Here is a 12,645-nt window from a genome sequence, read left to right on the forward strand (position 1 = left end):
GGATTCATCACCCTTTGTGTGAAGAAATTCCTCCTTATCTCATTCTTAGTGGCAGACTCTTTAATTTGAGATTATCAATCCTTTTTCATGCTTACTGTCATCGACTCATAGAAAATGAGTAAGCCTTGACCCAAGGAATCTTTCCTCTTCTTTAGTTCTCTGTTGAAGTCAATGGTGTGGCAAAGGGCAATAGCGTCATGATTGCTTTACCAACACTCAGATGTAGCATGTAGGATCATCAGACATGATTTGGAGATGCCGGTGTTGGACTGGGGTGTACAAAATTAAAAATCACACAACACCAGGTTATAGTCTAACAGGTTTAATTGGAAGCACACTAGCTTTCGGAGCGACACTCCTTCCACCTGATGGACTATAATCTGGTGTTGTGTGATTTTTAACTTTGATCATCAGACAGGCATCACAGTCAATTAGAAAATTGTCTGAGTGGTTCTAGAGTTGTTACCTTTGTTGTTGTGAAGTGATATGTCAGATTATCTGTTTTATAGATTTATCTGAATTAGTAACTTTGACTATATGTTTTCCAACTCCAGAATTTATCAAGGAATCTGTCAAGAACACGTGATGTTAAATTTATTGAATTTAATTTCTTGAGTCTTTATAATGGCACACATGTAGTGTTTAATGTATACTTCTAGCAATTTTGTACCTGTTGGGTTAATCAGGCCATCTGAATGACAACACAGGTTTTCACTCAAATATTCCCTAATATGAATAAATCTATGAAAGTAAAGGTTGTATTAATGGATGGCTTTTATGCAATGAGAGCTAAGTTAGTGATGAGTATAAAATGTAAATGTATATAAAGGTATATGTTATTTTATAATCTAAAATAGCATTTATTTGACAATAATTCTTTATCCACTTTGTCTTTCATGTTTATATTTTCAATGGTAATTAATCCGGTTACTTGCCACTTTGCACCACAATTAAAAACAATTAGCATATTGTCTGAATGTAAAACTAAATTCAGGATTTTTCACATCTTACCTTGTATAATAAAGGTGCCTTTCCAAGTTTAATTAGTGCAATTTTTTTGGTAACATCGGTGCTTGATTGAAGTTGGAGCAGATCATCAATTGTTCCATATTGTACATCAATGATCTCTGCCTGAAAATGAACATTTTCAATATTCATTAAATAGTTCCTGCTGTTGCATATGATAGTTTAACTGGTTAATTGTTATACTGGCATAAAATACTGTCAAAAATAGGTGCTGGTATTAGTTTAATATTAATCTTTACAAGTTGTGAAAAATTCCTAAGGAGTGTTTCCAATATCAGCTAGAAAAAAGATCTATGTAATCCAATTAGTTTAAACATCAAAAAGTTAAATATGTCATAGTATAGAAAAAGAAGTAAAGGGTGAGAAATGTTCTATCAATTCATGAAAGAAGCTGTATGTATAACATTGTTATTACTCATGATTCGGAGATGCCGGTGTTGGACTGGGGTGTACAAAGTTAAAAATCACACAACACCAGGTTATAGTCCAACAGGTTTAATTGGAAGCACTAGCTTTCAGAGCGACACTCCTTCATCAGGTGATTGTCACCTGATGAAGGAGTGTCGCTCCAACAGCTAGTGTGCTTCCAATTAAACCTGTTGGACTATAACCTGGTGTTGTGTGATTTTTAACATTGTTATTACTCAGCAGTGCTAATACAGCCAAATCTTGTTTATTTCCAATTTCCGTTTCAATACAAATATTTCAAAAGTCCTATTTTCACCTTATACCACAATTCTAATTGTGAGAAATTCATTATCTTGCAATTTCATTTATTACAGTTCCTACTTATATGTAAGTTCAGTGCACAGAAACATCCTCGACATCAGATTTATCACCTTTGAACTTGAAGGACTAGATAAAATGAGAACCAGGTTTAAAAAATGAGCGTTAATGAGAGGACTGGTCACTATGGGTGAAATGTTGTTTGAGTAGTTTGATCTTAAAAGAGCTAAGAAAATCCTGCTTTTCAAATGCCTGCTGCAAGCCTAAGCAATGAACCCAGATAGGAAATTGAGTCACACTTTCATTTACAAAAATGAAAACAGAAAATGCTGGAGAAACTCAACAGGTCCGATGGCATGTGTGGGGAAAGAATACAAGTTTATGTTCTGGGTCCAATATAACTCCTCTTCATCCAAAGAACCAAAATTTTGTTTGACAATGCTCATGTGAAGTGTTTTTTCAACTTTTGGCTATGGTATGATCTCAGCTGTTGATAATACTGGAGAAGTTAACTGTTAATTCAAAACATAACTGCTTTTTTCTGCTCAGATTCTGAGAGATCTGTTAAGCTTCTCAAACACGATATTTTACTTTAGAACTCCAGCATCCGCAGTACTTTATTTGCTTGTTTACAAAAACCTATGAGATAAAAAAACTAGCTAGCAACAATCCTGATTAAACTACAATGCTTGTTAGCACCTGATTGCACTTATAATGGTACAAGAAAATTAGCTCCTATATCCTACCTCATCAAACATATACAGACAGAAACAAGATAAGTACTGGAAAATTTAATAAAAGAACCCCCAACATCATTGCTGTGAGGTAAGCAAACTGGTTGGTTTAATCAACATCTTCCAAGATTTGAGAAAGACTAATCTGACATTAGATTCCTGAAGAAGGGCTTATGCCCGAAATGTCGATTCTCCTGTTCCCTGGATGCTGCCTGACCTGCTGCGCTTTTCCAGCAACACATTTTCAGCCCTAATCTGACATTAGAGGCAATTGATAAGAGATAAACTAGGGAACCTCAGTACAGAATTAAGGGGTGTTCATTTCACATTTACTTGCAAAGGAATTTCTTTTGTCAGAGGGTGCTGAATGTCTGGAATTCCTTACCCCTGAGAGTTGTGGAGGCTAGAACACAAAGTATTTGAGAAGTAGGCAGATAGATTTTTGAAATATCAAGGAGTTGAGGGCTATGAGGAGCTGGCACTAAAGTGAAATTGAGGGCAGGGCAGATCAACCCTGATCATATAGGATGGAGAGATAAGCCTGAGGGACCGAAGAATCTACACCTGCTCCTACGTCTTATGTTCTTATGATTGGGATACCAATGATTCAAACAAATTTGATAAAGGAGAAACTTTCAGTAACAAAATGCATGAAACAAACAACATGACAGTGATAACACATTTTGTATATTTTGCGACAGAAATGAATGGAAGGTAATGTTATAATGTGAAATTTAATTATGGCAGGTAACAGCTTTGAATCAGAAGCAGCACACCCATCTGTTCAGTGAGTAGATTGTGAGCTTCTTTCTTTCTACCAGATTTACAAACAAGATCCACGCTATCGCTTTCGTACATTATTTCAATCTGCTTTAAAACTAATTTAGTGAGACAGAAGTGAAGACACCTTTTATTTGCTTAAACAGAAACTTTTTATAAAAAAACTTGTTTGACATAGCATACCTCCATGACGGATGGAATGTGAACCCCCGACATGCTAGTCCAGAGGTACAGAAATTACGATTGTGCCACATTAGAAAAAAAACGGAGAATAAGTAGCTCCTGAGACTGTCCAGGGATGTTATTACACATCTCTGGAGCAGGTGGGACTTGAACCCATGTCTCATGGATTCGATGTAAGGACACTACCACTGCATCACAACAGGCCTTCACTACTCAGTCTTCAATATTTTCTAATGAACTTATTCAGAGATATAATATCACACCTCTAGAATAGATGGGACCTAAATCCGTGCCCAATGGCTCAAAGATAGGAACCTATTACCCAATCTCTGTTTCTTTCAATAACTATTCAGTCTTGCCTTTTTTCACACACCAGTTACATTTGTTCCCCCTTTATATCAACCCAGTCAGCTAATTATTCAATTAACTCCACACACCTATTTAACTCCTTGCTGTATCAACATATTCTTAAATGGGTCCAGTAGTCTGAGAAGTGGTTTTGTAACATACTAAACTGTGAAATTGTCTGGTCTCTCATTAGACACACAAGATCCCATGTTATGATGAGCTAGCATGAAAGACATGATTTGGAGATGCTGGTGTTGGACTGCGGTGTACAAAGTTAAAAATCACACAACACCAGGTTATAGTCCAACAGGTTTATTTGGAAGCACTAGCTTTCGGAGCGCTGCTCCTTCATCAGCTAGTTGTGCAGTGTAAGATATGGGAGGGTTGTGTCTTTGAGAGGGTGTGTGTATGAGTGTAAAGGGGTATAAGTCTGTGAGACAGTGCGTGTATGAGTGTGGGAATGTATGTGTGAGTGTATGAGAGAGGGTCTGCATCAGTGTATGGGTGTGTAGGGGAGTGTGTTTGTAGGACGGCCTGTGTGTGTGCATCTATCAGTATGCGTGTACGCAAATGTGTGTGTGCGTGTGCGTGTATAGTGCAATGAGGTCACCTGTAGTGTGACATGAACCCAAGGCCCCAGTTGAGGCCATCCTCATGGGTACCAAACTTGGCTATAAGACTCTGCTCTGCCACTTTTTGTTGTTGCCTATCCCAAAGTCCGCCTTGGAGGACAGTCACCCAATGGTCTGAGGTCGAATGTCCTGGACTGCTGAAGTGTTCTCTGACTGAGAGGGAACACTTCTCTCTGTTGGTTGTTGTGAGGTGTCCATTCATCCATTCCTGTAGCCTTTGCTTGGTCTCGCCAATGTACTATGCCTCAGGTAATCTTGCCTGCAGCGTATGAGGTAGACAATGTTGGCTGAGTCACATGAGTACCTGTCACGTACATGGTGTGAGGAGTCCCCACGTGTAATGGTGGTATCCGTGTTGACACTCTGACACGTCTTGCAGTGTTTACCGTGACAAGGTTGTATGGTGTTGTCCTGAAAGCTGGGCAGTTTGCTGTGAACAATGATCTATTTGAAGTTTGGGGACTGTTTAAAGGCGAGAAGTAGAGGTGTGGGGAAAGTCTTGGCAACGTTCTTATCCTCAATGATAATGTGTTGCAGGTTGTGAAGAACATGGCGTAGGTTTTCGGCTCCTGGGAGGTACTGGACAACGAAGGGTACCCTGTCGGTTGTAGCTCGTGTCTGTCTCCTGAGGAGGTCATTACAATTTCTCGCTCTGGCACATTGGAACTGGCGGTCGATGAGTTGAGCATCGTCAGGTTTATTTATACTCCTCAACATGGTTTATTTATATTACCTGATAAAGGAGCATCATTCCAAAAGCTAGTGCTTCCAAATAAATCTGTTGGACTATAACCTATAACTATAACCTAGTGTTGTGTGAATTTTAACTTTGTACACCCCAGTCCAACACCAGCATCTCCAAATCATGACTACCATCAACACCACTAACATCTGGCTTAAAATGGAGAGGATCTCTAAGATCGACACAGACATCAAGTTTACTGCAGGAAAACAGGAAAGAACCCAAAAGGAATACAGATCACAAGCCCGCTCAAGTCAACCTGCAACACAGACTATGCTGAGAGATTTTGCCACCGCTCCTCTTGCAAACTCCTCAATCATCTCGTGCACCAACTCTACAGCAGGTGCCACAACCTTGAAATTAAGATGGGTCCATGCTGTCAGCCTGCACTCAGGATACAGGAGTACAGTTACGGGCCAAACAGGTAAGGCGACAAAACTACACCATGTACATGCACACCAAGAACAAGAAACTGGAGAAACTTGGCATCACCACCAGCAGTAGCCAAGCCCACCCTGGCACCACAGTGAAAAATGTTATCACTGCAGGGAAATCGATCGTCAATTTATCAGACCACACCCTTCAACCCTCTTAGCAGGAGTCTCAATTTCTGCTCCACCACCAAAATGGACCACATTGGCCTTGCAGCAGACTCTGAGGAATTCATCAGACGAATGAGACTCCAGGAATTCTTTTGAGATGCCAGCAATGATCCACGGTGAGCCCACCGAGAAACCGGAACAGTCATCACAGTGATCCGGAGAAGAGCGACCAAAGAAGGAGTCAACTTGGACCCCACTGGAGAGCCGCTGCCCTGGGCTTGACATGTATGCTCAAACTGTCAGGAAATATATAAATGCCAGGTTCATCAGCCGTACCCACAAGGTACAGCAAAACATCACCCAATCACAATGCAATACCATCCATGCTCGCAAAACCAAACACAACATTGTCATCAAACCAGCAGATAAAGGAGGAGCCATCGCATTCAGAATAGAACAGACTACTGCAAGAAAGTGTACCAACAACTAAACCACCAGGAACACCACAGGCAACTACCAGCCGATCTGACCAAAGAGCGCCCCCGTGACCAGGAATATGGATCCAGTCCTTCAGCATTCCCTACATGCCCTCATCCCATGTACTTCTCACATAAGTGACTTCTACTGCCTTACGAAGATACAGAAAGACAATACACCAGGACGTCCCATTGTATCAGGCAATGGGTCTCTGTGTGAGAACCTCTCTGGCTATGTCGAAGGCATCTTCAAACCCATTGTTTCGGGAACCCCTGTACAACCTTCTGTCACGACAATTCAGATTTCTTACAGAAACTCAGCACATACCACCAGTCAAACCGGGAACATTCCTCATCACAACAGATGTTTCAGCACTCTACACCAGCATTCCCCACAATGACAGCATCTTTCTTCCTCTGCACGCATGTTGAATGGTAGGGCCGGCTAGAGGGGCCAAATGGCCTATTCCTGCTCCTATTTCTCAGATATCCCAGAAAGCAGGACAGTGTCAGAACCCCACAAGAATGAATGAATTGGAAATTTATCTCATTGATGCTTTTGAAACCACTGGTTATCACATTTCTATCCATTATATGGCAAGTATACTATAACTACTTATTTGGCTATGAAGCAAATTGGAAGGTTTGAAAGTAGAAAGGTATTATATAAATGCAAGACTTTCCTTTTAATTTGCTTTAATTTTAAAGAACACTATGAATACTCCATGTCATCTAATTAAGTTGTTTTCCTCCACACACTGTACAGTGGGAGGTATTTTCACAGTAAGAATCCAAGCATGAGGCTCTTAATTGAGTGTGCATTTGGCAAGCAGTACCAACCACCAAGGAACCATTACAGTGATTAAGAACACATTATTCAGCTCATCTATTTGTTTATTGGTGGGGAAAAAATATTTCCTCTTATTTTTGACACAAGTCTATCTCATCATCACTTGAAATAGTCACTATGATACACATTACGGCATAAAGTGATGACTGTCCAGCTAATCTCCCTTTCCTAGAGACATATTACTCAAGATCAGACGCAAATAGTTGCTCATAATATACTTTGCCTTTTATTGCAGATTTACTGATGAATAGCACATCTCTGATCTGCTGAAGTTGAAATGTGTTTCCATAATGTTGTAGCCAGTAAAGTCTCCTAATAATTATATACCAGTTTATTTCATCAAGGAAAGTTAATTTCAAGCTAAAATAATTATCTCAGATCAGTATAACGGATCATAGAGCAGCTCGTGTGGTTCAGTAGTAGTCACTACCTCTGAGCCAGGGCGCCTAGTTTCAAATCCAACCTGCTCCAGAGATGTGCCATAACATCTCTGAATAGATTGGTTAGAACATACCTCCAGGGCTCATAGAAACTCAATTAGTTTGGTCTCACTGGCATAAACTCCTGACCATGTCATCTGGCAGTCAGCGGGAAGTGGTCCCCTGGCCAGTAAGATGGGGAAGTAAGAGGCTGGTAATCGGAATCAGACAAAATGATCTCTGGCATGAAGGTTAAGTTCTGAAGAGTACAATTTTTAAAGGCTCCCAATCATAATGAGGAGGTTGAGGAAACAGACTCAAAACTAGGGTAGTCCAAGTTTGGGCCTTGGGGATCACTGATGTTCTTCTGGCTCACAATATAATAAGAAGTGATATTTCATTAAAACTCCTTCTCGCACTAATGTGGTTCAGGATCCATTTTCCCAAAACTGTTAGGTTGGCACGGAAGTTGTAACTGCACCTCCACCCTTCATTAAAATATTAGACTAATATTGTAGTTGCAGATTAGTGACAAAATTGAAAAGCAGTCAGCATATTTTAGAAAAAATCCTTATGACTTTATGAAGACAGTAAATAAGTTATGTATTTGCATGCCCATGCCAAGTTTCCAACAGACATAGGGGTGGCAGGCAGCATGGCAAGGCATGGGTTAAAAGTCTTACTGCACAGGAGGTCATTCAGCATTTTATGAGCATTCTGGTTTAGTGCAATCTCCTGCCATTTCCCTGTATCCTGGATGTTGTTTATTCAAACAGCCATCTAATGCCAATTTGAATGCCTTGAATGAATCTACCTCCAGTGCATGTCCCACCAGTGTGCATTCCAGAGTCAACCCTTTCATTTTGTGAAGACATTTCTTCATACACTAAATTTGCTTCTTTTGCTCTTGATCCTTTTGTGAGTGGAGTTCTATGCATCAAAGTTTCCCCTAATTTTTCTCGCTGCTGTGCAGATCTCTGAGGTCCGTGCGTGGCACTGCACATTGACCCACCAATCAGAGTGTGCCGAGCTGTATGACCATGTTGTGAATGTTGCTGTCCGTCTGTCTGGGAAAAGTCATCTTCTCAGCACTCACTCCAACAAAACAATGCGCATCATAATTGGAATGCTGCATCCCCATCCTCCAGCATCAGTCCTCACAAGCATCATTTCCCCACACCTCCACACAACAACACACACAAGCTGGCTACTGACCATCCATGCTATGGCTACAGGTTGGTGGAGGCTGGTCGACATGGCCAAACAGGTGGGCCTGATCTTGGCAAGGGGAGGAAGCACTCTGAAATTTTGTTGGAGTGGTTTTAGTGAAGAGTATCAAATTAGAAAAATGTGCAGTTGCAGACAGGCTTTTGCTTTCACCATTTTTTTTGACAAACACTGATTATGAATAGAAACGCAGCCAGGCAGCAGGGCTTCAAGCATGGAAACATTATGAAAAAAGTCACAAATATTTTCCTCTACTGACAGCTAGTAACACCTCAAATTGAATGTTTTAACTTGGTGGGTGATTTATAGGTATTTGTGCCAATCGTTTGTTAATGCACATTGTCACAAAATGCCAGTTATTAGTTTGGCAGAGGATCGTGGTACATGAACAAATTATCCATTTCAGAAATGGCCTGAATGCAAACAATATAACTGGTCCTCCTGCTGGGCAATCAAAATAATATATTGACAACAGGCACTAATGCTGCTCTAATTGAGCGTGTATCCATTTCTGGATAGTAAATTCTCTCAATTGGGCAAGGAGTTTGCATGTACTCCGACCACAAGACTGGAACACAAACAAAATAAAAATGTTGTCAAGGTGATTCAGTGGGAGCAGTAATTTAATTTTGGATGTAAAAATGAGAGCTCTTGACCTTTGCAATGAAATGATCTGGAACGATGAGTATGCTGTTAATGGACTTACCCTTGTTAACCCATGACAAAGGCTTACTGTAAATTCATAACTGCAGGCCACATTCAGGAAAATAATGACTGTTTTAAACTATAAACTGAATCAATGCATCCTAAGTTATCAAATTTGAGTAAAGTTCCTGCAACACCATCTCAAAAAATCTTTTGTCATTTCTATTCTTTTGGTTGTTCAGGTTGACAAAACATAAAATACCCTTGCAATTAGATTTCCAAAATCTCAAATATTCTGTTGATTGCAAAGGACAAGTATTGGAGCAAAACAAGGCTGAACTATTTAATCTTCTTTAAGCAATGTTGTCATAGATACTAACATTTTAGTATAACAAAATCACCAAAAAAACATTTTTATTTTCAAGAAGCCCTTTACATCACTTATTGTATTCTTTGACAGTACCACTATGCTAAACAGGTAGATACAGAACAGATCTAACAGCTCAAACCAGGCATTCATGAGACACCATGGGCCATCAGCTCAACCATAATTGTACTCAAACATTTCCCTCACCCTACAATCAAACAATTAAACCAGCAACTCAACTCGTGATCAACGAGAAGGGCATAACCGGAGCAATATCAGTATAATCAAAAATGAACATCCAGACTGGTGACATTACAGCACGGGGTATACGTATGCTAAACAGTGGAAGCAAAATGCAGTCACCATCACAAAACAATGCCACAACCAATGGATCTGAGCAAAGCTCTGCATCCTGTCAAAACTAGTTGAGAATGGTGGGAAACAGTTAAACTACTAATGGGAGGAGCAGGCTTTTGTATATGGGTCTGAAAGAGTTAACACTTGACTAAATAGCGAACACTACTCACTGATGACATCATGACAGCTTGCTTGCAATGAAGAAGGAGCTTAAAGGAGCCAAAGCTAGAGTAATTGTGGTCTTAAACATTTCTATAGTAAAACAAATCATATTCATGTAATGTGTAAATACTTGCAGAGATACAATATAATTCATTTTGTTGCTCAACAAGAGCCTCCTCGTTAGGCCAGAAAGGTGAATATTATAATTCGCACTACATCATGTTGGACTTGAAGAAACCCACACTCATGGGTCAACAGTGGTTTTTAACCACAAGATAGTGAGCTACATTGATCTGCACTACTTCTAAACAGTGCAAACTAAGGACAATTAGAATTTAGGTCTTCAAGAAAGGCAGGGAAAAATATGCTGATGACACTGAAGGCTTCAAGAGAAACAGATGATTCTGATTGGTGACAATACCAGAACTCCAGAAACCTTGTGGTAACACTCAACACAGAAGAAAACTTCAGAGAATGAGACAGAAGATATTTCAGTCTAAATGGAAGATGTACAGGAAGCGAAGAAATTGAGTTTCAAGTCACAGGTCTAGGTGATTTTGCAAGGCAGTGTTCTGTGGAAGCTATCCCAACTTCCAGTTGAGCCAGTGAGCTGACCAGGCATTGTGAACTGCAGGAGTCAAGACCAAAAAGCACTTGGACAATTGGGGTAGCTTTAATATCTAGGATTCTGGATAATCCAAGATGGAAGATAGGAAAAGGTTCTGGCTGTAAGAGCTGCTCTTTTTTTGAGGTATTTTAGGTGTTGGAGGTGATTTCCTTGAATTCCAGGAGCAGCATTGTTTAGGAACTTTGGGGAAAAAAGATCAAAACAACAGGACTTTTAAAAGGAGGAAGATAGACAAAAGGCAGCGATCACTTGGTTAGTGAGGGAGCGAGAGCAAGAAACCTATACTGCTAACTGACACAGCAGTGCATCTACACACGACTGTCTTTGCTGTTTGAGTTCATGTATCTCTGGACATTGGAGTGGGTCTTGGAAAAATTAACACATAGCTAAATTCACAGCTGAACTTGGAGGAACCTGTGTGGGAGAGCTCACAGCACAGGAACAGATAAGTGCATAGATTTTGAAGTGTAACCTTGCTGTAAGTCTACATTAGTGAGTAGAGTGGGTTCTTCCTTGATTATACATTTTATTGAGATCTGTCTCTTGATTAAATTTTTAAAAATATAAACTATAAGTACAAGTTAGCCTGGAACACTTTTATTAGAGCAATAAGACTGCGCTATTTTCTGGATCTGTAGGTTGTGAAGGAGTGAAGATGGCCGTTAGTACAGTGATATGCTCTTCCTGTCAGATGTAGGAGTTTCGGGAGAGTTTCCATGTTACTGGTGATTATGTCTGCAGGAAGTGTCTTTGATTTCGAATCCTATCAGATCGCATGGATCAGTTGAAGCAGCAGTTAGAGGCAATAAGTAGTTTTCAAGGGCTAGAGGGTGTGATGGATGGCAGTTATAGGAAGGGAGAAAAATCTCAGATACAGTCAGGTAAATGGGTTAACTCCAGGAAAGGTAGAAGAGGGAGGCAGGTAGTGCAGGAGTCTTCTGTGGTTATCCGTATCTCAAACATGCTGTTTTGGAAAATGTAACATTATGACACAGGGTAAACCTTCCTGCTTAATTTCAACCAGCAACGCAGAAACAATTTATCCCCTGCAGTAATCTGTAAAAATTCAAGAAGTTAAGAACTATTTAAAGTACAAGTTTACCACTTTATTTATTAACATGTAACAGAGAATAATTAACTAACAACTCCATCCTCGAACCGAACTTTTACCTTCCCCTTCTACAATACCAGTCCAATAAAACACCTAATTAAGGTTTATTAAATTCAACTTTTCAAAAACCTGCCAGATGTCAAATCTGTTAGTTATGTCTTCCTCTTTCTTCTTTTCTTCTTCTTAGGGATTTCTGTTTCACAGGTTACTGATCGAGAAAGGTACCTTTAAAAGAACTATTTTTCTGGGCGGTCTGCAGATGCTGGTGTCTTGGCAGTTCTCCTCCCTCCTGTTCAACTTTCCTAGGTTTTATACCCCAAAGCTTCGGATTGTGCCATTGGCTTTTAAGATAACAAAACAAATTTGAATTAGGCCAATCAGTTTAAATTATACCCCGAAAAACTCCATTCAAGTTTGAATTGAGTATATTGACAAATTTGTTTTGTTATCAACACACAACAAGCTAATCGAGTTGTTCGACCAAGAGTTATATTATATGTTGTTCAGAACACTTGGTGCCGTGTCAGGTAGTTCTGTTAGCTTTTAACCCTCTTAAAAGGTACAGTACACCCACATCTTCATAACACCTCCCCCCTTTAAAAAAATGAACCATTGTAATGAAAAGATAGCTTCTTTTTTTTCTATTCTTTAAACACACTACACTAACATACAGATAACTTCAATCCAAGT

The 12,645-nt window shown here is 39.8% G+C and overlaps 1 protein-coding gene across 10 annotated transcripts in view; it reads right to left on the reverse strand.

Annotated features, from left to right (window-relative positions):
* The window catches only part of naaladl2 (N-acetylated alpha-linked acidic dipeptidase like 2), a 1,006,049-nt gene that overhangs the window by 464,439 nt on the left and 528,965 nt on the right, over window positions 1-12,645 (reverse strand). For all 10 annotated transcript variants that reach the window (XM_087993578.1, XM_043702223.2, XM_087993582.1 and 7 more), the window contains one exon: window positions 1,012-1,131. In XM_087993578.1, the coding sequence (XP_087849704.1) occupies window positions 1,012-1,131 (120 nt within the window). The remainder of the gene's footprint in view (window positions 1-1,011; window positions 1,132-12,645) is intronic.

Source organism: Chiloscyllium plagiosum, unplaced genomic scaffold, assembly GCF_037043375.1.
Source record: "Chiloscyllium plagiosum isolate Xiang-an unplaced genomic scaffold, Cpla_swu_hap1 HiC_scaffold_13, whole genome shotgun sequence".
Lineage (NCBI taxonomy): Eukaryota > Metazoa > Chordata > Chondrichthyes > Orectolobiformes > Hemiscylliidae > Chiloscyllium > Chiloscyllium plagiosum.